The 27,977-nt window shown below is 37.4% G+C and overlaps 1 protein-coding gene across 1 annotated transcript in view; it reads left to right on the forward strand.

The window, feature by feature from the left end:
* LOC131896334 (cytochrome P450 2C26-like) overlaps window positions 1-26,929 on the forward strand; it is a 49,379-nt gene extending 22,450 nt beyond the window's left edge. The window contains exons 6-9 of the mRNA XM_059246939.1: window positions 10,184-10,325; window positions 12,316-12,503; window positions 24,817-24,958; window positions 26,440-26,929. Coding sequence (XP_059102922.1) covers window positions 10,184-10,325; window positions 12,316-12,503; window positions 24,817-24,958; window positions 26,440-26,621 — 654 coding nt within the window. The 3' untranslated portion in view covers window positions 26,622-26,929. The remainder of the gene's footprint in view (window positions 1-10,183; window positions 10,326-12,315; window positions 12,504-24,816; window positions 24,959-26,439) is intronic.
* The last annotated feature ends 1,048 nt before the right edge of the window (window positions 26,930-27,977 follow it).

The raw sequence follows: 27,977 nt of genomic DNA on the forward strand, positions 1-27,977 counted from the left end.
TTTTGGTTAGTCTGGATAAGTACTTGTCTATCTTGTTGATTTTCTCAAAGAACCAACTCCTTGTTTCATAGATTCTTTATATTGTTCTCTTTGTTTCTGTTTTATTGATTTCAGCTCTCAATTTGATTATTTCCTGGTGTCTATGCCACCTGGCTGACTCTGTTTCTTCCTGTTCTACAGTTTTCAGGTGTGTTAAGTCACTAATGTGAGATTTCTCCAACTTTTTCATGTGGGCGTTTAGTGCTATGAATTTTCTTCTAAGCACTGCTTTCATAGTGTCCCATAAGTTTGAGTATGTAGCACATTCATTTTCATTGAAATATAGGAAGTATTAATTTCTTTATTTCTTCCTTGACTCATTGGTGATTCAGTTGAGCATTATTCAGTTTCTATGAGATTGTAGACTTTCTGTAATTTTTATTGTTGTTGAAATCTAACTTTAAACCATGGCACTCTGATAGACTACAGGAGGTTATTCCATTTTTTTTGTATCTGTTGAGATTTGCTTTGTGGCCAATTATGTGGACGATTTTAGAGAAAGTACCACGGGGTGTGTAGAAGAAGCTATATTCTTTTTTGTTATGGTGGAATGTTCTGTAGATATCAATTAATTCCATTTGAGTCATAACATCAATTAGGTCCCTTATTTCTAACTTTCTACCTCACAGATCGGTTCAGTGGTGAGAGTGGGTTGTTGAAGTCTCCCACTATTAATGTATGGGGTTTGGTGTGTGATATAAGCTTTAGTAATGTTTCTTTTACCAATGTGGGTGCCCTTATATTAGGTAAAAATGTTCAGAATTGAAAATTCATCTTGGTGGATATTTCCTGTGATGAGTATGTAATGTCCTTCTCAAGCTCTCTTGATTGACTTTAGTTTGAAGTCTATTTTGTTAGATATTAGGATGGCTACACTTGCTTGTTTCTTAAGACCATTTGATTGGAAAGACTTTTCCCAGGCTTTTACTCTAAGGTAGTGTCTATCTTTGAAGTTGAGGTGTGTTTCTTGTATGCAGCAGAAAGATGGTTTTCCTGCTTTTGTATCCATTCTGTTAGCCTGTGTCTTATTATAGGTGAATTAAGTCCATTGATATTAAGGGATATTAATAACCAGTGATTCTTAGTTCCTGTTATCTTTGGTGGTACTGTGTGTATTTCTCTTCTTTGGGATTTACTGTTGTGGGTTTATCTATTGCCTATGTTTTCATGGATGTATCCGACTTCCTTAGGTTGGAATTTTCCTTCTAGTGCTTTCTGTAGGGTTGGATTTGTGGATAGGTATCGTTTAAATCTGGTTTTGTTTGTAATGTCTTGTTTACTCCATCTACGGTGATTGAAAGTTTTGCTGGGTATATTAGTTTAGGCTGGCATCCATGTTCTCTTACTATTACATCTGTCCAGGACCTTCTGGCTTTCAAAGTCTCCAGTGAGAAGTCAGCTGCTATTCTAATGCGTCTGCCTTTATAAACCACTTTGCCTTTTTCCTTTGCTGCTTTTAATATTCTTTCTTTATTTTGTATCTTTAATAGTTTGATTATTATGTTTGAGGGGATTTTTTGGGGGGGGTCTAGTCTATTTGATGTTCTATAAGCTTTTTGTATCTTTATAGGTATTTCCTTCTTTAAGTTGGGAAAGTTTTCTTCCATGATTTTGTTGAATATATTTTCTGTGCCTTTGAGTTGGTATTCTTCTCCTTCTTCTATTCCTATTATTCTTAGCTTTGGCCTTTTCATGGTGTCCCAGATTTCCTGAACATTTTGTGTTATGATTTTGGCTTTGCCGTTTTCTTTGACTGATTAATCTTTTTGCTCTATTGTATACTCTACACTACAGATTCTGTCTTCCATCTCTTGCATTCTATTTGTTATGCTTGCATCTGTGTTTCCTGTTCAGTTACTCAGGTGTTCTATTTCCAACATTTCCTCTGTTTGTGCCTTCTTCATTGTTTCTATTTCAATTTTCAGATGTTGAACTGTTTCCTTCACATGTTTAATTGCTTTTTCAAGGTTTTCTTGGCTTTCTCTAAGGGGTTTACTGATTTCTTCCAATTTTTTGTTTGTCTGTTTTTCAATTTCTTTAAGGGAATTTTTCATTTTTTTCTTTAAAGGCCTCTAGCATTCTCATGAAGCTATTTTTAAGATCACTTTCTTCTGCTTCTTCTACATTGTGATGTTCAGGTCTTGCTGTTGGAAGAGGGCTAGAATCTGGTGATGCCATATTGCTCTTTATGTTGTTATATGTATTTTTGCACTGATGTCTGCCCCTCTCTTCCTCTAATTGGTGCAAGAGGTGCCTGTATCTGAACGAGCTGCTATTGGTCTACTCTGTGCTTGTTGTCTGTATCTCAGGGGGCCCCTGTGGGTCCAATTTGAGCTCTTGGTCTAACAGGATACAGATTCTGTATCTCAGGGAGCTGCTCTGGGCCTGATCCATGCTAGCTGATTCTGTGACTCAGGGAGATACTCTTGGTCTTATCAGGACTCTTGGTCCAGCCAGAGCTGGTGGATTCTGTGTCTCAGCAAGACTCTCTTGGTCCATTGAGAGCTGGCAGATTCTGTGTCTCAGGAAGCCACTCATGGTCCAATGAGAGCTGGTGGATTCCTTATCTCAGGAACTTACTCTCAGTCCAATGGTGTTAGTAAATTGCATGTTTTGCAACTCTGCAGGTTTGGTGTCCAGGTTTAGGCACCAAAATGTTAGTAAACTATGGCTGAAACTGCAAGGAGACAGTTCAGCTCTAGAGAGCAAGGTATCCCGGACACCTCAAGCTGCTCAGAACAATAGCTCTACCCTGAAAGTGTCCCAGACACCTGGAGCTGTGTAGCACAGCTCTGATGGCTGAACTGGAGACAGTTCAACCCTGGGGGGCAAGGTAGCCCAAACACCTCAAGCTGCTAAGAACAAGAGCTCTGCCCTGAAAGAGTCCCAGACACCTGGAGCTGTGTAGCAGAGCTGTGAAGGCTGAAACCGCAAGGAGACAGTAAGCCCTGGAGGGCAATTTTTCTGACTTCTCAGGAGAGTCAAGCCTGAAACTGCTTTAGCAGGGAAGGATATCCTGACTCTTCCAGAAAGTCAAGGTATACCTGGTGTGATGGGGGATGGTCTACCCACAGGATATAGCAATCCTGCTCCTATCCTGGAGAGCCTCTACAGCTGAGCTTTGCTCAGCCCCCACTTGAAGGGACTTCCTTGCAGAGCTCTGCTTCTCCAGCCTAAGATGTTGCTTCTTTTGCTTCACTCTGCAAAAGGGGAAACCCATGCAGAAATGTAGCAATCTCCTCCGGCTCCGGAGAAAAGTGTTAGTTATAATTCTCTCTGTCCACTGAGGGACATCTTAGCAAAGATCATCCATTCAGCTCCTCCTTGCCCTCCTATTTCAGCTCTCTTTCTCTTGTTCTTTCCACTGGGGGATGTCTCAGCAAGGATCTCTATGCCAGTGAATGAAGATATTCACACCCAAAAAACTTTTGAGGAAGAGGTTTATTTGGGAAGGAGGATTCCAAGAGAGTAGCTGCCTCTACGAGGGTGGAGAGAACTGAGTAGGCAGGGCGGTTTTCACAGGAACTCTAGGGAATAGAGTCAACCCTGGGCCCAGGGTTCTACTATCCTGCTCTGTGATTGGTTGGTTTCACAAGTCAGTTGGACAGGGGCAGAGATGGCTCTGATCTGAGCTAAACTGTGTTTTTCTCATTGGCCTTATCTGATCCATCCTTCCCTAATTCTGGGCTGTAGGGTCAGGGTGGGTTTCTTTAGCCAGCCCCGTTTCCCTAAAAATGGAATCTGGCAAATTCCTTGTCTCAGGAAGTTACTGGGGTCACAGGCAGATGGGTATTGGGATAGGATGTGGGTCTTGTAGATCGCAGGGTCCAATGGGGGGTTTTGGTGGAGGAGCCTGGCCATGGGAGTTTTCCTTGCTGGCCAGCAACTGGGGCAGAGTTGGGTGGGGGTTCCTGGGAACTGGCTGTGTCCAGTTCTCTCACATTCTGAATTATGTCCAAAACACATTAGCATTTTTAATGGATGAAGTCTGGTTTATCTGGGGTTTTGGTACTTTGTTCTGAAATCTATGAGTCCAAATCATAAAGAAAGAGGCTTATCCCTAGTTTACTCTTCCAGAATCCTTCTTTTCATGTAGTTATCCTGCTGTTCCATAATCATGCTGAAGACTCTTCCTTTAGATGGAGCAGTCTTGGAACTCAGTTGTAAAAGTCTTGTTTAGCTTAACCCCTTGGTGTCAAAGCTCTATTGGTTGTGATGTTGATTTGTGTGTCAATATTTCACTACTTTCATTACTGTAGCTCTACAATAAGATTTTTTTTAAAAAAATTGTTTTATGTTTGATGCATTTGTTTTATTTTATTTTTGCAATATTTTACTAATTCTTTGAAAATTTCCTATGATGTGATTTGAACATAACTCTCAACTTTCATTATCCTCCTCTCCATCCTCTTATATTTTCTACCAAACTTTGTGATTTCTTTATTTCCCTTTTATCCTCATTGAGTCCACTTACTGTTGCTCACCTAGCCTCAGGCCTGTCATGTGATCAGCCTACCAGGGGTCACATCATTGAAGGAAATTGACTCTCCCATTTTCAGGAGCTAATCAGCTAGAGGTGGGATTTCATATTTCCTTTCCACAGTTTGTGCTAGGTTTTTATCTGGTGAAGCCCACACAATTTTTGTGCAGGCTGTCACAGTCGATGGGAGTTCTTATGTTCATCTGTCCTTTTGTGTCCAGAAAACATTGCTTCCTTGATGTTATTGATCACTGATGGCTCTTACAACATTTCTGCTTCCTCTTCCACAAAGATACTTAAACTTTCTGGGGAGGAGCGTGTTAAGATTTCTGGGTGAGCTTGTCACAATGCCTTATTTTCTGTGCATTGTACAGTTGGGTGTCTCAACTGTTAATTGTCATCCCCTGTAAGGAGAAACTACTCTGAACAAAAGTAAGAGAGTTCTAATCTATGCATATAGTAGTACATCATTAGGAATCACTTTAACACTATGCCCATTAATCCATTAGACTAATAGATTTGATCACCAATTCTAAGCCCCTTTAACAGTGGCAGATACAGGTCCTATCTAATGAAGTGAACCTTAAATCCCACCAGAAAATGGCTGTTTGCTCTCATGACATTGGTGTAACTATTGCACTAGGGGGCATGACTTACCAGGCCAGGCATTGTGGTAACTTGCAGGTTTCATATCTGTGTGAGGTTGAGAGTAATTTTTCTCTCCCAGTAGCACACATTTCACATTCCAGAACCACAAATACTAGCCAATAGGGATGAGGCTTCTATATGAGTAGCAGCTTGATTTCTTCATGTTCTGTGACTCAAACATATAGTGTCATCAAAATAGGAGTTTACCATCAAGTTCTGGAGAGTAACCAAGAATATTGGCAATAACCTGTGACACTTAAGTATCTATGTGACTCTATTGGCCAACATCTCAAAAAGATATCTGGTCCTAGGGCATGTATATGATGTATATGGATAGGTATTTTTGAAGTTACTATATTAGCAGTTTCCCATAAGTTTTTCAAAGGGCCTTCCTTTAGTGTAACTTCTCTCTCTCCTCATATTTCCTCTTTTACCTTACCAACTCATGCTCAACTTTTTCATCTGGGATTTTATTAATTTGGCTCTTTTCTCTTTTCTTTGGTTATTTTGACTAAAAGTCTGCCAGTCTTGTTAACAAAGTTCTTAATGTTTGCCTTTTTTTGGTTTCTATTTCATTATTTTTAGCATTAACTTCTGCTATCTCTTTCTGTGTAATATTTTTGGATGTTGCTCGTTCTTCTTTGTCCTAGGCCTTTACATGCACTATTAAATTATTATTATGTGAAGTATACATTTTTAATGTAGATCTTAGTGCTATAAATAATCTTCATAGGAGGTTTTTCGTTGTTTTCCCATATATTTTCATATGTTATATTTTTATTTTATTCAAGTTTAAACAAGTTTCATTTTCCTTCTTTATTTCTCTATTAATCCATTTCCATTCACTAATGTGCTGTTAAACTTTCATGAGTTTGTGTCCTTTCTGTCATTTTGATTGTTATTTATATCTATCTTTACCTTTTTATAGTCAGATAATATACAAGATATAATTTCAATTTTCTTATATTCAAGATGTGCTTTGTGTCCCATTATGTGGTAAATTGTGGAGAAAGTTCTATGGACTTCTGTGAAGAAATTACATTATTTAGTGCTTGGCTGGAAGGTTCTGTGATATCTTTTAGGTCTGTTTGATGGATGATGTCATTTAGCTCCATATTTTTCTCTAGTTTTTGTCTGGATGGCTTATGTGTTGACAGAAGCGGAGTATTTAAGTCACCTGATGTCACTAAGTTTTGGTCAGTCTGTGATTTTATATCTAATAATGTTTGTCTTATGAATGCCCATGTGCTTGGTGCATAAATGTTTAGGATTATTATCTTGATGAATATTTATTTAATGAATATAGAATGTCCTTACCCATCTATTTATAGTAATTTCATTTTTGAAGTTTGAGGACTCAGACATTCCTCACAGTGCCATTTGAATTTGAAGATTGTTTTCCCATTAGAATTTCTGTGCATATGAAAGTGACTCGTTAGATTATTCTGAGGAATATTATTACCATTTTACCACTATTATGTCTTCTGATTCTTGGACATGAGGTGGTTTTCCATCTCTTTGGATACTTTTTATTTCTTGTCACTAGAAGCGGTTTAAGTCTTTGCTTCTTTATGTCTTTGATAATGCATTCTTAGGTCTTTCACACTTTTGCAGCTATTGTATGTGTGATTATTGTCCTGATTTCATTTCACATTATTACTTTCTGCTGTATAGAGTCATAACTGGACTTAATTATTTGTTGTCCTGAAATTGTATTACCATCATTTATTAGTTTTAATTGATTTTATCCAACTCTGAATTACATGTGATTTTCTACACATTTGATCACATTCCTTCATAAATATCATTGTATTTTATCCTTACTAATTTGGGTTTCCTTATTTCATTTATTTGTTTAATTTTTAACATGAAGATTTCTAGTGTTATATCAAATAGTTCAAAAGTACATGCTCTTAGATTTTATTTCCATACTAAATTTAGACTAAACTTTTGAACTTTTGTAACACAATGTATCTTATATTTTTGATGTTCCTAGATGTTCTTTGTGGTACATTCCTTGTCTTCTAGCCATACTTTCTAAGTATTTATACCATGAATGTTTGCATCAACAATTGTTAACTGCTTTTCTGTGTCAATTGCAATGACCATGTGCCCTTGTTTCTTTTGTTCTAATAATGAGTTATGTTTTTTCTAATCTTAGGTGGTCTTTTAATAAAAAACTCAAAGCCAGATATCAGGGTGAAAGTTGAAAGATCAGAGAAGCAGAACAGCCAGTCACTATTTCTTACCTCTATGAAATCCTCAGTCTAAAGAGAGTGAGTTCCAGTTTCCACATGCCTTATATACCTTTCTCTAAGCTGCCATATTACTTCCTGAGATTAAAAGCATGTGTGATTTACAAGCAAAGGCATGAGATCTCAAGTGCTGGTATTAAAGGTGTTTGCCACCACTGCCTGACCTCTATGTCTAATTTTGTGGTTGGCTCTCTCCTCTGATCCTCAGGCAAGTATTATTAGGATACACAATATATCACCACATTTCTCTTTTTTTGTCTAAAATAATAAAGAAGGATTTAACTAATATAAGAAAAACTATATACTATAAGTACAATAAGTACATGCAATACATACACACAAGAAATATATTAACAATGTTCAGTCCATAAACATGCAACAAATTCAGATAAAATACTCTTTATCTATCCTTCCCCAACCCTAACTTTGGAGAGTTTCCAATCTAATCTGTATCAATTTTGGTTTATGGTTTTTCCTGAATTTTTTGTTATTTTTTCTATAGCTGTTCTATCATCTATTATATGGTTTTTTACAATAGGCATTAGGTTTGTCAATTGCCCAGGGAAGGAGTTTTCACCACAATTACAGGAAAGGACTGAGTGGAATTTGATGTGGGGCAAGAGAGTGGCCCCTCAGGGAATTTCCCAATGACAAAGGCAATGATTACTTTGTCCCTTGTTGATCTACATTTGTTAGTCCAGTGTCTGCCTTTGCCACATAAGGGAGGGATGCACTGTTGGGATTATTCCTTGAGAAAACATTATTTCTAGGAATGCCTCTTTAGAGTTCCTTTTTAAGTAATCTTGTTTACTGCAATTAAAACATCTGACATTACTAGTTTTCTTCAAACCTCTGGAAATCACCTCTCCTATCCAAGTATCATCATGGTCATGAGATTCAATAGTAATTGGATCTTGGATCCATTCCTCCAAGGGTGCTCATCTTGCCTTGAATGGCCTAATTATCTTTTTATTGTGTTTTAACATTTTCAAAAGTTAGAGATTCAATTACTCTCTGTCTAGCTTCTGAATTTGGTATCATTCTATTCACTTATGAAGTCAGTCTTTGTAAGAAGTCAGTGTAGGTTTCTTCTGGGTCCTGTATAACTTTGGGAAATGACTGCAATTTTCTTTCCTACTTCTTCAATTTTGTCCCAAGACAGGGCCTGCAAGGCCACAGACAAGCAGCTTTTTTTTGTGAATTTAAGCTCTAAAAGTTGGATGCCTGATATTGTTCAAAACTTAGATGGTCTTTTAATGAAAAACCCAAAGCCAGATATCAGGGTGTAAGCTGAAATAAAGAAAAGCTAAACAGCCAGTCACTGGTTCTTACCTCTACGAAATCCTCAGTCTAAAGAGAAAGAGTTCCTGCTTCTTTATACCTTTCTCCGGCCTGCCATATCGCTTCCTGGGATTAAAGGTGTGTGTGCTTCCCAAGCAAAGGCATGAGATCTCAAGTGATGATATCAAAGGTGTATGCCACCTCTGCCTGGCTCTATTTCTAATCTAGTGGCTGGCTCTGTCCTCTGATCATCAGGCAAGCTATATTAGAGTACATAATATATCATCACAGAGTAATAGTATGGTTACTGATTTTTTTTAAGTAACCATAGAATTTGGGGGTAATTACCACTTGGTCATAGTTGGTAATCGTTAAAGTATTTTACACTGTGCCATTTTCATATCTTTTGTTATTCATTTTAAGTTCGCCCATAGTTTTAGATATTATACTTCACAGAATAGATTCAAATGACTAATAAAATTATGGATGCCATTTTCCAACTGGACAGGCAAATAATATCACAATGAGATTTGATTCTACATTAGTAATTGCGGAACTTTTTCAAAGAAAAAACTGCTGGTGATAATGGAATGAGAAGGACACTAAATATAATGTTGATAAGAGTGTCAGTTGTTATAGCCATTGTGGTCAGGGGTCTTCTAGACTCTCTCTCTCTCTCTCTCTCTCTCTCTCTCTCTCTCTCTCTCTCTCTCTCTCTGTGTGTGTGTGTGTGTGTGTGTGTGTGTGTGTGTGTGTGTGTGTCTATAATGGGACCCAAGTACTTTACTTCTGAGCTTACATCCAAAGAATATCAGCATATGGAAAAGGCACCTGTGCTTCCATGTTTGTTTCTTACTGTATTTCTCAAATCGCTGAGGAAATCAGTCTAGATGTCATCAATGGATGGATTAAGAAATGCAGGCTACACTGCAAAGATTGTAAATTTTTAAAAGTAAGAGGAAATCTAGTTGTTAAGTGCTGAAAAGAATGGGCTTATTTAACTTAAGGACAAAGAATCTCATTACAGACCCATCTTAGTTTAGTAGAGAATTCCCAGAGATATTGTACACACTTATGGGCAGATAATCACATCAATACAAAAATTAGGTTTATAAGGAATTAGGGTGAAATCAAAAATTATAAAAATCTATGCCATAGTCATAAATTGTATGTGAATTTCTCCTCTACTCTACATTCCAGTATTTTTGTTGGCCACAATGTAAAACAAACATTTTGTAGAAGTCTTAATAAAAATAACTGCAAATAAATAAATGTTCATATCAAGTTAACTAGACCCCAAGTCTATGCAGCTCAGTGAATTTCTAGAGTTATAACAACCATTAGGAATGGGAGCTATAGAGTTTTACTTTAAATTTTACACTCAGTAACAAATATATAAACTTGTGTAAAATTGTAGAGCCATTGCAATCAGATATACTGATAAAGAATTTATCAGAATATTGCATCAAATTATTCTTAGGAAAACCACAATCAACAATCAGAATTTACACTTGAACAACTGGTAACAACTGTAAGTAATCTATTTGCTGCTGGGACAGAAACAACAAGCACAACCCTGAGATTTGCTCTCCTTCTCCTGCTGAAGCATCCACATGTCACAGGTAAGGATACAGGTGGTGACCCACAGAGTTCCTATAAGATACTGGAAAGTCTCTGCTAGTGTCCTGTGTGTTATTCTTAGAGAAGTCTCAGTTCTTCACCTTCTGTGCCACTCACTGGAAAATCATGACTAAGCACAAGAACAGCATGACTAAGAGAAACAGACTCTGACTGTAGGAAAAGCAATCAAATTCTGGTCAGTGTGTGAGTGATCTGGAAGGTAAACTCCAACATGCATGGCCAGGATATAGTGTCCTGTGGAAACATGTTGTTTTATTCATAAAAGTCATATCTTCACATCAGCTAAAACCTTTCAGTTTCCTTTCAAAATTCTGATGAATCCCTCCCTTGTCCCTTTCTCCTCTTCCCACTCAAGTGTCACCCCAATGTATCCATAGCTATCTATTCTATCTCTCTTTCCTAACAAGATCTATCTGTCCTCCATGGTCCCTTACTTTATATCTAACCACTATGGTTCTACAGATTGTAGCTTGGTTACCATTGATTTAACAGATAATATTCACATATAAGTGAATGCATACCATATTTGTCTTTCTGAGTGTGGATTACATCATTCAGGGTGATTTTTTTTTTCTAGTCGCATCCATTTACCTGAGAATTTCATGATTTCTGTTAATGGCGGAGTAACAATCCATTCTATAAATGTACCACATATTAAAAAGTCTATTTTCCTGTTTAGGGACATCTACTTTGTTTCCAATTTCTGGTTATTATGAATAAAGCAGCAATGAACATGTTTGAGCAAGTGTTTCTGTGATAGGATGAAGCAACTGTCAGGTGTAAGTCCAAGAGTAGTGCAGCTGTATTTTGAGGTAGATTCTCTTCTTCCTGATGCACTGTCACACTGATATCCATAGTGGCTGTACAGGCTTGCACTCCCACTAACAATGCATAAGTGTCTTCTTGTACTACTTCTTTGCCAGCATGAACTTTTACTTTTTTTTTAAATTGATTTTTACCATTCTGAGGGTTGTAAGTTGAAATCTCAAAGTAGTTTCGATTTGCATTTCCCTAATGACTAAGGTTTTTGAACATTTTTCTAAGTTTCTTTAAATTTTTCTCACCAATTTGAGTTTAATCTTTTGAGAATTCTCTGTTTAGATCTGTACCCCATTTATTAATTAGTTTATTGGTTTTCATGATATCTCATATTTTGAATTCTTTATATATTTTGGATCTTAGTCCTCTGTTGGGTGTGCAGTTGGTAAAAGTCTTTTTCTGTAGCCTGTTGTTTTGTCCTAATGATGGTGTCTTTTGCCTTGCAGTTTTTCAGTTCCATGAGGTTCCAATACGCTACTGTTAATAAATTGAGGGGGAAGAGGGAGTGTGCATGTATGTGCTTAGTATGTATTTGTTTATGTAGATGATGTAGATGATGTAGATGTACCTGAAATTTTCATCTCCTACATTAGAAAGTCATAAATGTTGTGCATGTAGGGGCTTACAACAAACTGTCATTTTAAAAATATGAATATATTTCAGAAGTAGCTTAAGAAGTTGAACTTGTTTGTTACTGGGTGTAGGAACAAAAACAGAAGAATCTTTCAAATTGTACACATACAACAAACATATTCATAAATACACATACATTAGAATGTGAGTGTAAAAGAATATTATATTTGGATACACATTTAGCATCTGACTTCTAATGTTCTTTACCACAGACTAAAGTATGTTGACTAATTATATTCTGTTTTATTTGATACTTTTAATTACTTATATCTTATATGCTGTTATGTCTACTAAATAATAAGTCTATGCTGATTTATAATATCAATATAAGATAATGGTATGAATCCACAACACAGCATTTCTTTATAAATATATGTATAAATTACTTTTATTCCTGAATGAAAAAAATGCTCATTTATAATTCTTTTGGACCACTTATGTTATTCTGTGTATGACTTACCATTAAATCAAACATATCACTTTTCTCCTATTCCTATATTTCTCACTGTGACCAACCAGCTAAAGTCCAGGAAGAGATTAATCGTGTGGTTGGCAGACACCGCAGCCCCTGCATGCAGGACAGGAGCCACATGCCCTACACAGATGCCATGATTCATGAGGTCCAGAGATTCATTGACCTCCTCCCAACCAACCTGCCCCATGCGGTGACCTGTGACACTAAGTTCAGGAACTACATTATCCCCAAGGTAAACTTGTTTCTTCTCTGCTGCACTTCAGTGCTCTTGATGTCCCCAGATCACAGTGTAGTTCCAGTCCTCTGTGTTACCTGGTGCTGCTGGTGGCTTATACTGCTTCACGATCTGGAGGGCAAATCTTCTGCAGGTACAGAAATATCTGGGTGAATATCTTTGTTATTATTTCTCTAGTGCCTCTGCTATTCTTTGAATCTGCTTAATGGAAACAGTTGATGTAATCATTCAATTGGTCTTATTTTTATCTAGACATGTGAATTTTATTATTTCTAATGAGGTATCTTTAAATGTATGTGGAATTTGAAGTTGTTATGTGGTCTAATACTTTTCTATATGCTTTTCATATTCCTGTGGTCATAGTGTCTCTTCATTTTGATAAATTGCAGTATAATGATGAACAGCCCCAGGTGCAATGGGCATTACTTATCTCATTTCTGATTAGGATGAAGGATTGTAACTTTACTATCTCCCTATCAAGTTTGATGTTTTTGGAATACACTGATAGTTGTGTAGATCAGATGAAAATTTTTGGCCTGATTCTTTTAATGGGGTAAGAGATACTTTATTGTGGAGCCATTTATGTGTGAACATGACCCAGGAACACAGAAATTTACTTTGAGGTGACTTTTATTCACAAAAATCTGTATATTATTTTAAGATTGTTCTTTGCACTCATTAAATGGTTCTATGTATTGTTTGTCCTTTGATCACTGACTGTATATGTTATAAACACATATGTACATTGTATTTTCTCTATCTCACATTGCTTTGTGGCACGAATTCACAAAAAAGCTACTTGCCTGTGGCCTTGTAGTCTCTAGCTCAGGCCCAAGCTGCACGCAGCTGGTTGTGGTGGTACACTCAGGCAGGATTTGCTGCAGGAGGTGGAGGCAGGAGGATCCCAAGTTCGAGGCCAGCCTGGGAAGCTTTCTGAGGAGAAACTGCAACCGGGACTACGCTGGGCCACAAATGGTGGCAGCAGGATCATGGAGGCTGTAGCTGCTGCTCCTCATTGCCAGCTGCTTCTTATAGTGTTGGTGGCGGCAGCAATGCTGCTACCAGGGATGAATGGTTTACCTCTGCTTGTTCAGAGAACAATTGCCAGGACCGTTGTATTGTAAGAAAGCATTGGCAAAGGTCGGTTTGGAGAAGTTTGGTGAAGCAAGTGTCAGGAAGAAGAAGTTGCTGTGAAGATATTCTCTTCTAGGAAAGAGCATTTGTGTTTCTGAGAGGCAGAAATTTATCAGACTGTGAGGTCACACCACAAAAACATCCTAGGCTTTATAGCAGCAGATAACAAAGACAATACCACATGGACTCAGCTGTGACTGGTGTCTGATTACCATGAGCATGGACTTTTTTTGATTACTTGAATAAATACACAGTTACAGTGCAAGGGATGGTCAAACTCACTCTGTCGACAGCAAGCAGCCTTGCCCATCTTCACGTGCAGATTATTAGTACTTAAGGAAAGCCAGCTATTGCTCACAGAGATTGGAAATCAAAGAATATCTTGGTGAAGAGGAATGGAACCTGTTGTATTGCAATCTAAGCACTGACTGTGAGCCATTAATTTGCCACAGATACAATTGGTATTGCTCCAAACCACAGCATAAACACCACCTGAAGATCAGCTTTGAACTACAAACTGCTCAGGACAATTTCAAGATGGCTAGCTAAGATCCCTGCAATGATGATTCCATCAGGATGATGATAATACCACTAGGCTGACAAACACCACTCAAAGATCTTCTTTGGACTACAAACTCTTCAAGACAATTTCGAGATGGCTAGATGAGATGAATCAGCCTCACAGACTACATGAGCAAGAGCTTGAGACAAGCCCTGCATTTTCCCATTACGTAGAGACTGGACAAATGATACAGCTAACTCTCCCAGGACTTGGCAACTAACCCAAAAAATTATTTTTTCAGGATTGCTAAAAGATGCTTTCACCTCAGACAGCAGGAAGTAATTTTAAGAACACGACGCCCACATTCCCAAGATGTGTGGCGGATAGTTTTTGGTCATTCAATGGGTTATGGATAATTGTCATTGTTTAAGATGGTTGATTATTTGTTAATGTTAATTGTTAACATAGTTAAAAGTTGTTAATTGTTAATGGTCAGGAAAAAAGATAAACAAAGGAGATTAGATTGAAGGTTCTTGTTAGAAAAAAAAAAGAAAAAAAAGAGAATATAAATAAGATATTATTATATTTATAATTCAGTCTACTCTATAAATGATATAGAAATGAAGAATAAAGATTAGATTATTGAATCTAGTACTCTGAAGAAAAAAAAGAGGATATAGATTATGATAAGATAAAAGGTAGATTATTGAATCTACTCTCAAAAAAAGATGTAGAAATGATAGAATAAAGGGTAGATTATTGAATCTACTTCAAAAAAAGAGAGAATATGGATATAATAAGATAAAAAATTAGATTATTGAATCTACTTTTAGAAATCAACTGCTACATTTAAATATTTTACATTCAATTAGATTTTGGTATATTGTATGCAAATTATGTATATTGATACAAGTTTGAGATGGATTTTTTTAGAAAATAGTGTACATATATTTTTAATCTTGTTCAAGGTATTGTACCTATACAGTTTACTTAACAATGTAATGCAAATTGCTAATCCTTGAAAGCTATTATCACATACTAATTAGGATAAAAACAAATGAAAGTTAGTGGTTAGTCATTACAATCAACCTTGTAGTCATGTTAGGTATTTTTTCAAGGTCAAACAGCAATATGTTTTAGATAGATAGGTCATCTTCAAACACTACAGAGAGCTACAGAATATAGCATTTAAGATATTTTAATAACATAAATTCTTTTTTTCCCTGTGGGTTGTAGTCTGACTGTTCTTTATTTTATATCTAGAATCCACTTATGAGTGAGTACATACCATGTTTGTCTTTCTGGGTTTGGGTTACCTCACTCAGGATGATTTTTTTCTAGTTCCATCCATTTGCCTGCAAATTTCATGCTTTCATTGTTTTTCTCTGCTGAGTAGTACTCCATTGTGTATATGTACCACATTTTCTTCATCCATTCTTCAGTTGACAGGCATCTAGGTTGTTTCCAGGTTCTGGCTATTACAAATAGTGCTGCTATGAACATAGTTGAGCATGTATCTTTATGGTATGAATCAGCATTCCTTGGGTATATGCCCAAGAGTGGTATGGCTTGGTCTTGAGGTAGTTCGATTCCTAATTTTCTGAGAAACCGCCATACTGATTTCCACAGTGGTTGTACAAGCTTGCATTCCCACCAACAGTGGAGGAGTGTTCCCATTGCTCCACATCCTCTCCAACATTGTCTGTCATTGGTGTTTTTGATCATAGACATTCTGACAGGTGTAAGGTGGTATCTCAGAGTCGTTTTCATTTACATTTCTCTGATGATTAAGGATGATGAGCATTTCTTTAAATGTCTTTCAGCCATTTGTGATTCTTGTTTTTGTGAATTCTCTGTTTAGCTCTTTAGCCCATTTTTAATTGGATTGTTTAGTATTTTGATGTCTAGTTTCTTGAGTTCTTTATGTACTGTGGAGATCAATCCTCTGTCAGATGTGGGGTTGATGAAGATCTTTTCCCATTCTGTTGGCTATCTTTTTGTCTTATTGACCATATCTTTCGCCCTGCAAAGCTTCTCAATTTTGAGAGGTCCCATTTATTAATTGTTGTGCTCAGGGTCTGTGCTGTTGGTGTTATATTTAGGAAATGGTCTCCAGTGCCAATGAGTTCAAGAGTACTTCCTACTTTCTTTTCTATTAAGTTTAGTTTAACTGGATTTATGTTGAAGTCCTTGATCCACTTGGACTTGAGTTTTGTGCATGGTGACAGATATGGATCTATTTGTAATCTTTTACATATTGACATCCAGTTATGCCAGCACCATTTGTTGAAGATACTTTCTTTTTTCCATTCTATACTTTTGGATTCTTTGTCAAAAACCAGGTGTTCATATGTGCATGGATTAATGTCAGGGTCTTCAATTCGATTCCATTGGTCTGTATATCGGTTTTTATACCAGTACCAAGCTGTTTTTATTACTATAGCTCTCTAGTAGAGTCTGAGGTCAAGGATGGTGATGCCTCCAAAGGTTGCTTTATCATATAGGAGTCTTTTAGCTATCCAGGGTCTTTTGTTTTTCCATATGAAGTTGAGTATTTTTCTTTCCAAGTCTGTGAAGAATTGTGTTGGGATTTTGATGGGGATTGCGTTGAATCTGTTGATTGCTTTTGGTAAGATTGCCATTTTTACTATGTTAATCCTATCTATCCATGAGCATGGGAGATCCTTCCATTTTTTGATACCTTCAATTTCTTTCTTTAGAGATATAAAGTTCTTATCAAAAAGGTCCTTCACTTGTTTAGTTAGTGGTATACCAAGGTATTTTATATTATTTGTGGCTGTTGAAAAGGGTGATGTTTCTCTAACTTCTTTCTCAGCCCTTTTATCATTTGTGTATAGGAGAGCTACTGATTTTTTTGAATTGATCTTGTATCCTACCACTTTACTGAAGGAGTTAATCAGCTGTAGGAGTTCCCTGGTAGAGTTTTTGGGGTCACTTATGTATACTATCATATCATCTGCAAATAGTGAAAGTTTGACTTCTTCCTTTCCAATTTGTATCCCTTTGATCTCCTTTTGTTGTCTTATTGCTCTAGCTAGAACTTCTAGTACTATATTGAATAAATATGGGGAGAGTGGGCAGCCTTGTCTTGTTCCTGAATTTAGTGGTATCACTTTGAGTTTCTCTTCGTTTAATTTGATGTTTGCTGTTGGCTTGCTATAAATTACCTTTATTATGTTTAGGAATGTTCCTTGTATTCTTGATCTTTCTAAGACCTTTATCATGAAGGAGTGTTGGATTTTGTCAAAGGCTTTTTCAGCATCTAATAAGATGATCATGTAGTTTTTTTATTCAATTTGTTTATATGGTGTATTACATTGACAGATTTTCGTATGTTGAACCATCCTTGCATCCCTGGGATGAATCCTACTTGGTCGTGATGGATAATTTTTTTATGTATTCTTGGATTCGGTTTGCCAGTTTTTTGTTGAGTATTTTGCATCAATGTTCATGAGGGAGATTGGTCTGTAGTTCTCTTTCTTTGTTGCATCCTTGTGTGGTTTGGGTATCAGGGTAATTGTAGCCTCATAAAAAGAGTTTGGTAATGTTCTTTCTGTTTCTATTGTGTGAAATAGTTTGAAGAGTATTGGTATTAGTTCTTTGAAAGTCTGGTAGAATTCTGCACTGAAACCATCTGGTCCTGGGCTTTTTTGGTTGGGAGACTTTTTATGACTGTTTCTATTTCTTTAGGGGTTATTGGTCTATTTAGATGGTTTATCTGGTCTTGATTTAATTTTGGTATGTGGTATTTGTCCACAAAAATGTCCATTTCTTCCTGGTTTTCCATTTTTGTGGAGTACAGGTTTTTGAAGTATGATCTGATGATTCTCTGGATTTCCTCCTTGTCTGTTGTTATATCTCCCTTTTCATTTCTGATTTTGTTAATTTGGGTGCTCTCTCTTTGCCTTTTGGTTAATTTGGCTAAGGGTTTGTCTATCTTGTTGATTTTTTTTACAAAGAACCAACTCTTTGTTTCATTGATTTTTTTATACTGTACTCTTGTTTTCTATTTCGTTGATTTCAGCCCTCAATTTGATTATTTCCTGGCATCTGTTTCTCCTGGGTGAGTTTGTGTCATTTTGTTCTAGAGCTTTCAGTTGTGCTGTTAATTCATTGGTATGGGATTGCTCCATCTTCTTTATGTGTGCATTTAGAGCTATAAATTTTCCTCTTAGCACTGCTTTCATAGTATCCCATAAGTTTGAGTATGTTGTACTTTCATTTTCATTGAATTCTAGGAAATCTTTAATTTCTTTCTTTATTTCTTCCTTGACCCATTGATGTTTCAGGTTGGCATTATTCAGTTTCCATGAGTTTGTAAGCTTTCTATAATTTTTGTTGTTGTTGAAGTCTAACTTTAAGGCATGGTGGTCCGATAAGATACGGTAGGTTATTCCAATTTTTTTGTATCTGTTGAGATTTGTTTTGTGGCCAAGCATGTGGTCAATTTTTGAGAAGGTTACGTGGGGTGCTGAGAAGAAGGTATATTCTTTTGTGTTAGGATGGAATGTTCTGTAGATATCTATTAAGTCCATTTGAGTCATATCATCTGTTAGGTCCTTTATTTCTTTTTAAGTTTCAGTCTGGTAGATCTGTCTTTTAATGAGAGTGGGGTGTTGAAATCTCCCACTACTAATATGTGGGGTTTGATGTGCATTTTAAGCCCTAGTAGTGTTTCTTTTATGAATGTGGGTGCTTTTGTATTTGGTGCATAAATGTTTAAAATTGAGACTTCATCTTGGTTGATTTTTCCTGTGATAAATATGTAATGTCCATCCTGGTCTCTTTTGATTGATTTTAGTTTGAAGTCTATTTTATTAGATATTAAGATAGCTACACCAGCTTGTTTCTTAGGTCCATTTGCTTGGAAGGCCTTTTCCCAGCCCTTTACTCTGAGGTAGTGTCTGTCTTTGAAGTTAAGGTGTGTTTCTTGTATGCAGCAGATGGATGGGTCCCATGTTCTTATCCATTCTGTTAGCCTCCGTCTTTTTATAGGTGAGTTGAGACCATTGATATTGATGTATTTTAATGACCAGTGATTGTTAATTCCTGTTATTTTTTGTGGTTGTGTTGTGTTGTCCTTGTTTGGTGTATGTTGGTGTGGGATTATCTATTGCCTGAGTTTTCATGCATGTGTTTGGCCTCTTTGGGTTGGATTTTCCCTTCTAATGCTTTCTGTACAGGCTGGGTTTGTGGACAGGTATTGATTAAATCTGGTTTTATCATGGAATATTTTGTTTACTTCACCTATGGTGATTGAGAGTTTTGCTGGGTATAATAGTCTGGGTTGGCATCCATGGTCTTTTAGTGTCTGCATAAGATTTGTCCAGGACTTTCCAACTTTCATAGTCTCTATTGAGAAGTCTGGTGTTATTCTGATGGGTTTGCCTTTATATGTTATTTAGCCGGTTTCCTTTGCGGCTCTTAATATTTTTTCTTTGTTCTGTGTGTTTGGTGTTTTGATTATTATGTGGCGAGGGGACTTTGTTTTTGGATCCAGCCTATTTGGTGTTCTATAAGCTTCTTGTATCTTCATAGGTATTTCTTTCTTTGGGTTAGGAAAGTTTTCTTCTATGATTTTGTTGAATATATTTTCTGTGCCTTTGAGTTGGTATTCTTCTCCTTCTTCTATCCCTATTATTCTTAGGTTTGGTCTTTTCATGGTGTCCCAAATTTCTTGGACGTTTTGTGTTACAACGTTTTTGTCTTTAGTGTTTTCTTTGACTGACGCAACTATTTTCTCTATTGTATCTTCAGTGTCAGAGATTCTCTGTTCCATCTTTTGCATTTGGTTGGTTATGCTTGTTTCTGTAGTTCCTGTTCATTTAGTCAGGATTTCTATTTCCAGCATTCCCTCAGCATGTGTTTTCTTTATTGTCTCAAATTCATTTTTCAGATCTTGGAATGTTTCTTTCATCTGTTTAATTGCTTTTTCTTGGCTTTCTTTGATTTCTTCCAATTTTTTGTTTTGTTTTGTTTTTTCCATTTCTTTAAGGGAATTTTTTATTTCCTCTTTAATGGAGTTTTTCATTTTCTCTTTAAGGGAATTTTTTTATTTCTTCTTTAAGGGCCTCTACCATCTTCTTAAGTCACTTTTAGGATTGATTTCTTCTATTTCTTCTGTCTTGGTATGTTCAGGTCTTGCAGGTGTAGAATCACTAGGTTCTGATGTTGCCATATAAGTCTTTATGTTGTTGCCTGTATTTCTGATCTGGTGTCTACTCATCTCTTCCTCTGCTCTGTGCAGGCCATGTCTGTCTGAAAGTGCCTCTCTTGTTCTAATTTTTAGTCTTGTTTTACTAGGAGTTTTTGGTTAGATTGGTGCTGTTGGGCTGTTTCTTTGGGAGCAGCTGATCTCAGTCGGTGAAGTATATACTTATGATTCTGGTGATCTGGTTTGGTGGCTGGGCGGCACCTTCTTCTGTGTTGTCAGGTCACGTTTTGCTCATTTGTCAACTCCTCAGCTGATCTTGTTTCCTCAGACTTCAAACTGTAGGAATCTGAATCCTCTCCTGGATGGATTTCAGCTGAGCAGGGTAGTCTCACCAATACCTCCAAGTTGTTGGGTTTCTCAGGATCAGCAGCTGGGCCCTGGGTTGGCCTCAGACAGAGTGTTCAGATCCATTCTGGTTCCATCCCACAGAGATAGCTTCTTCTCCAGGTGTTGGGATTAAAGGTGTACCTGCCTCTGCCGGGCCTGTCTGTCATGTGCATTTCTGTACCACACCTGTGAACCACTGCAGATTCTTTTTTATGACAATGAGAAATGTCTGCTACAGGCAGCACCAATCTACTTCAGAGAAGATAATGGGAACTGAAGAAACTCCCCATGGAGTTTATTTGATTTGTGGCAAAAGTTAGCTACTGGGCAAGAAAGTGCCCTTACCTTAACTGCTGACAGTATGCTATCCAAAATAGACAAGCAGGACACAAAAGAAAGGACTGTCAATCCTTGCCAAGACAAGGTAGGAAGGCTCTTTAGAAAATCCTGCTTCACAGATGAGTCTGTCAGATGTGCTAGGCTTATAGGCTGAAGATGCATGCCCCAACATTGCAGAGAAATCTTGGGTGATTGTCCAGACAGCCAGCTGTTTCTGTCATTTCTCTAATTTTTTGGAAGTTGTTTGTTTGCACTTCCTGTTTACTTAGGTAATATTATTGCCTTCTCGGGTCTCTGAAGGAGTTGTAGATTAGATAGTTATAGTTTTCCTTGTTAACAAATTCAGAAAAGAAACTCACTAAGAAGTGTAAAGTGTATAAGCTTGAAAGACATCAAAAGACAGTTTTGTGTTGGTAATACATATTAGGATAGAAAGTGAAATAGGTACAACATTTTGGACTCACCAAAGTAGGATGAATAATGGATTTTTTGTTTGAAAATGTCAAATGTTTATGGACTGGACATTGTTAATATAATTCTTTTTTTTAATTTTTATTTTGCAATACAATTAAGTTCTACATATCAGCCACAGATTCCCTTGTTCTCCCCCCTCCCGGCCCCCTCACCTTCCCCCCAGCCCGCCCCCCATTCCAATCTGCTCCAGGACAAAGCCTTCCCCACAGACTGAGATCAACCTGGTGGACTCAGTCCAGGCAGGTCCAGTCCCCTCCTCCCAGGCCGAGCCAAGGGACCCTGCATAGGCCCCAGGTTTCAAACAGCCGACTCATGCAATGAGCACAGGACCCGGTGCCACTGCCTGGATGCCTCCCAAACAGATCAGGCCAATCAACTGTCTCACCCACTCAGAGGGCCTGATCCAGTTGGTGACCCCTCAGCCATACTTGTACTTATTGTATATAGTTTTTCTTATATTAGTTATAACCTTCTATTGTTTTAGACAGAAAAGGGGAAATGTGGTGATATATTGTATACCCCAATATATTGTGTACCCTAATAAACTTATCTGAGGATCAGAGGACAGAGACAGCCACTAGATTAGATATAGAGGCCAGACAGTGGTGGCACACACCCTTAGTCCAATCACTTGGGAGGCAGAGATCCATCTGGATCTCTGTGAGTTCAAGGCCACATTGGAAAAAGAGTCAGGCAGCAGTGGCAAACTCCTTTAATCCAGTATTTGAGATCTCCTGCCTTTGCTTGGAAAGCACATATGCCTTTAATCTCAGGAAGCTACATGGCTGGGTGGAGAAGGGTATATAAGGAGAGAGGAGACAGGAACTAAGAGCAGTTCAACTGAGACACTCCAGGGTGATGACCCAGAGGCTTTAGACTGAGGATTTGTGAAAACAGGACTGTGGCTCGCTCTGTTTCTCTGATCTTTCAGATTTTACCCCAATCTCTGGCTCTGAAGTTCTTTCTTTTTTTATTAATAAGACCTTTTAAGAGTTGTGTTATAATTCTATGTAAAGAAATTTCAGCCCATAAGTTTTCTTCCTTAAAATTTTTAAATTTTTTGTACTAAAGCAGAGATATTTGCATAAAACTAAGTTAAAAATGTTCCCATATGTGGATTTGTATGTACTTAGTTCATTTCAGTTGCCAGTTACTTTAAAGACATTAAAAATTGCTCATTGGTTATCAGATATTACAGATGACAAATGAAGAATTTTTGTAGTGATAACTTGATCCAGAAAGGATTAAGTTGCTCTCTACTGGGCAATCCTGTATTTTTGGGGGGTGGGGTTGGGACAAAAAGCTATTGGTTAGGTTCCTGTTACTAATATCATGTGGAGATGATAGAACTAACTTTGCCAGTGGCAGTGGGTTTTGCTGTGTGATAACAGACTTAGTATATGGATTATGTTGCCAGTCTGCTCTGGCTGCAGGACACTCCTGAGGTAAGATTGTTGAGGTCAATGGCTAATATACATAACTTGTTCATGTCCTTAGATCCACCTAAATGGTAAATAAAACAAAGGACAAGAAAAGAGTGACATTTCTGTAGCTAGAAGTTTCTCTGGTCCTGCTCAGCCTCACAGTCTGGACAAATCTCTCCCATCAGTGGTCCAGTAGCCACTTATAAAATAATTGCTCAGAGATTTATATTAATTACAAACTGTATGGCCTATGGCTTTAGCTTCTGGCTAGCTAACTCATCTTAAATTAATCCATTCCTATTAATTTATGTGTTGCCATTTGGCCATGGTATTACCAGTCTGCTGGCATTTTGTTGCTCCTTTTTCCGTGGCTGGTGTCTCCTCAACTCTGCCTTTCCTCTCTCATTATCTCTGCTTGGATTTCCCAGCTGTCTGTAAGCTTTCTTGCCATAGGCCAAAACAGCTTTATTTAGAGCCACACATACACACAGAATACAGAAAGACATCCCACAGCACATATCTTCTGTTAGCTTCCTTGGGTTTAGAGCCTAGTTTGAGGCAAGTGTTACATCAGCTAAATTTATTTCCCTTTATCCCTCTGCTGCTGGATCATGATATGACTGGTCCCTTTTGAATCTAGTCAAGTAGAATATTCCATTTTTTTCCTTTATGAAATAACCTGGTAGAGAAATAAGCATGACTTTACAGGTGATTCTCCCTTCTGACAAGTAGGGTAAGTGATTTCTTTGAACAGACTAGAGCCACTGATAGGACAAGGAAGAACCAATGATATTTGCCATTATTGTTCTGGTAGATTTAAGACTTTCTAGGCCAAGGGAATTGTGTTGTGCCTTCAGAAACTATGTCATTGTAGCAGAGAAGCAATCATGGGCAACATTTAACAATTGGTTATGAATATAATACCTTCAATTCCTGATGGCACTAACACTTAATTTTTACACAATTTACATATGTCAATAATATTCTTTTTAGCTTTAAAATTTTAAATATATTTAGTTAAGCTACATTATAATATGTGGTCATCCTTGTAAGAGCTTTGTAAAGCACATTCCTAAAAACTTTGAAAGGATATGAGGTTAGTTTGTGTACTAGTTAAAGAGAATTTGCCAGTACCAGCTCCCACCAGTTTCTGTGTATCTTCAGAAGATTTGTTGATATAGCTGCCAACAGATCATATTATTTTAATCTTAATTTGTTTAATTTTATGTTTTTCTCTCTCCTCCTGATTCCATTCCTTTCTTTCCTTCTCCCAAAGAGTCCTCATCCTACTTTTCTGATACATATACATATATGTATTTCTATATTTGTGTCTGTGCATTCGTATAGAAAAATAGATTACATACAAGACTTCACACCTCTACTCTGGCACACAGCCCTTCATTTACTTCCTTATATAAATACAGAGATAGATTCTGTAAATAAAAAAAGGAGTGGCATTTGTCTTTCCAAATGTTCCATACTGTACTCAATGAACCATTTCCCATTCTATAAAAAACTCAATGAGTTGTTCCATCTGGAACCTGATTCACATGAGGAGTATGTATATTGATGTGATAAACTAGAGCAGTCAGTGGACAGAGAAGCATGAGTCGAATCTGAAGGAAAGGAAAAAGAGACTAGGAAGGTTTAGTCCAAGTACTCATGTGAAATCTCACTGGATGGCACTTTAACCACACCACTGTGCCTGGCCTCGACCTCCTCCCTACTGATTACGTGCTCTGTGTGTTGAAATATCCCCGCTGATCTTTGAACTTAACCTTCACTATGGAGCAGAGTGTGAACTAGGTTATTTTTTAATGTGTTTTAGCTCTATGATTTCTTTGTAACTTGATTTCTTTCTGTGTGCTGTTATAGGGAACAACGGTGATAACATCACTGTCATCAGTGCTGCATGACAGCAAGGAATTCCCAAACCCAGAGGTATTTGACCCTGGACACTTTCTAGATAAGAATGGAAACTTTAAGAAAAGTGACTACTTCATGCCTTTCTCAACAGGTAATAGAAACTCATTTCCATGGCTCAGTGACATGAGAATCTGTGGAGACTTACACAGTGGCTCTGTGGAATGCCTTTCTGTATGCTGTGATTGTGTGTTTCTCTGATTGGTTGATACATAAAAACGCTGATTGGACAGTAGCCAGGCAGGAAGTATAATCAGACAAGGAGAATTCTGGGAAGAGGAAAGCTGAGTCAAAAGTCTCCAGCTATACACAGAGGAAGCAAGATGACAAGGCAGAACTGAGAAAAGGTACCAAGTCACATAGCTAAACAGATAAGAATTATGGATTAATTTTTGATATAAGCGCTAGCTAGCAAGAAGTCTGCTGTGACCACAGTTTAAAAATAATATAAGCCTCTGTGTGTTTATTTGGGTCTTAGCAGCTTTGGGACTAGGAAGGACACAGGAAACCTTCCAACTACAAGGGGCACCCTAATGGCCAGTAGACTTATAATGATCAGGAGTATGACTCTCAGTGTCCATGCACTGTCATGATAAAGAGATTTCTTTCCTGTCAGGCTATGAAACTGAGTCTTTGATTGTTCATCCGTTGTTCAAAATTGAGAAAGCTGAAGAGTAGAGTGTGTTTAATCTTCCTTTAGCTACATTACAGAAATACCAAAGAAACAAAAATTCATTTACACTTCACTCACCATGAAAATGGAGACATCACAGTTTATATCATTTTAAATTTAAAACATGTCTTTTTTTGCTGTGTCACTCACCTCCATGCTCAAGTATGCAATTAAAAGTCTCCAAAAAATACAGAAAATTACCAAAGAGCCTCAAGTGTATTTGGTAAACACATGAATGAACAATACTTGTCATATTTTAGTTGAACTAGGGCAATGAGAAAGACCCCCAGATCTCTGGGTTTTGGGGATAAATAAGGACATATATATCTCTCAAACCTTATATATTAAGGCAAAAATGGAGCAACATTCTAATAAATGAGATCCTAGCTGCCTCAAAAGGCATTGGTAATGGAGAATTAGAAGAAATCACATATCCTAAAAAGAAGTTCATGAACCATTAGATCAGAGCATTTTTACTCAGTTCAGAATTCTAGGAACTTCAAGATCATCATGAAATGATGGAGACATTGTAGATGTGGCAGAATATTCTGCAAAGATTATTGGGAACCCTGATCCTTCTCATTCATGATGAGAACAATGGATATTGAGTCCACACCTGCAGTATGTATGCTGCCTTTGGATATGCAGTTTCTGTCCTTGGCTTTGTTATTTGTGATAATGAACACAGAAACCCTCTTCCTCAGTCTCCTAGGTAGTCTGATTACAGATGTGAATAACCACAACTAATTTTTGCCTAATTAGTTGTCTTTCATGCAGCCATCCATCCACACACCAACTCAATAACTTACCCTTCATTCATAGTCTCCTGTGTCAGTTACAAGTACAGTGATCCTCACATTTACAAAAGAGAATAGTAATCTTCTTTGACTTTTTCCCCCTAGGAAAACGGATTTGTGCAGGAGAAGGCCTGGCACGCATGGAGCTGTTTCTATTCCTGACCACCATTTTACAGAACTTTAAGCTGAAATCACTGCTCCACACTAAGGACATCAATATTACCCCAATGGCCAATGGATTAGCCTCTCTGCCACCCCCTTACAAGATCTGCTTCATTCCTGTCTAAAGAAGATCAGAATTTCTGGTCCAGGCTGTGCTGTTTTCTGAAATCACCTCTAGACCTTCATCCACCTCCTTCTGATCTGGGACAAGGTGTCCTTCCTCCCTGCTCATGTATTCCCACTCTGTCAAGACACAGGAAACACCTGTCAATCACTTTGTAATTTCTGGAGTCACTGCACAAATATATTGCTATTTTCTATTCTCTGCAACAGTGTTATTATCCCTTGTGCTAGTGTGTATTTGGTCTTGAGTTAAAAAGGAACTTCCCTGTAAAATAACTAATATAGTAAGATAATTAATGGTCATTTTTCTTCTGCATGTTTTCAATAATAAATATATTTGATTTGCATACCTGTTTTCAGACTTGCTTACAATTCAGGTAAAAAAATGAAAGAAAACAGAGTTCCCACGATATCACGCTGGTCCACATATCATGAAGCATAGAGAATTCAAACTAGGGTGCTAGAGAGATACTTCATTTGATAATGTACTTGCCACACAAACCTGAAGATCTAAATCCAGTCTGTGACATATACATAATGACCAGGCATTTTAGTGTGTACTTGTTATACCAATACTGGGAAGACAGAACAAGAGATCCTGGGAGCTTGCTGGACACCCAACCCAGTCTAATTAGTGAGACTTGTGTCCTGGTGGAATATACTATCTCAAAAAACAAGCTTGTCATCTTCTGAGTAACAATACCCAAAGTTCACCTCTGACTTCCACATATGTATATGTGTATGTACATACATTCTCTCACATATATGCACCTGATTGTTCACACACATCCACACACCCCCATACATACATGTAAAACAGAATGTGAAGAGGAAGGTGGTACCAAAGCTCTTTGCCTGAGCATCACTTAAAGTCACTGGAAGTATTTGTATTTGAAACAAATAAACAGTGTTCAGGAATAGCTCCTCCCTGTAGAAGACAAGTCACAAGGATGAAGTCAGGTCGTGCCCTGCTTTGCTGCTATTTTCAATAAAAGATAAAGTTTTAAACATGCTTTTGACTTGATGTTCCCAGGTTAGACCTAAGCATGCATTTTGATTTTCTATTGCTAACCATATGCTCTACATGTGTCTTTTCTCTTCCCAAAGAATAATTGTCCCAGGAAGAGTCACATTTCTGTAATTTCTAGATGCTACATTCCCTTCCCACTGCATTACAAATAATCAACTGAGAAGTGACATTACTGATTATCTCTTCCTGTCTTAGTCTCAATGGAGCTACTTTATCTGGCATTGCTAACTTCTTACCTTGGGGCCTACTGCAGAGATAGGTTTGCACATACATTAGTGCATAAGAACACATTCAGACATGCTATTCAATCTATATACAGATTGGTGTG

This window comes from Peromyscus eremicus, chromosome 1, assembly GCF_949786415.1.
Source record: "Peromyscus eremicus chromosome 1, PerEre_H2_v1, whole genome shotgun sequence".
Taxonomy (NCBI): Eukaryota; Metazoa; Chordata; class Mammalia; order Rodentia; family Cricetidae; genus Peromyscus; species Peromyscus eremicus.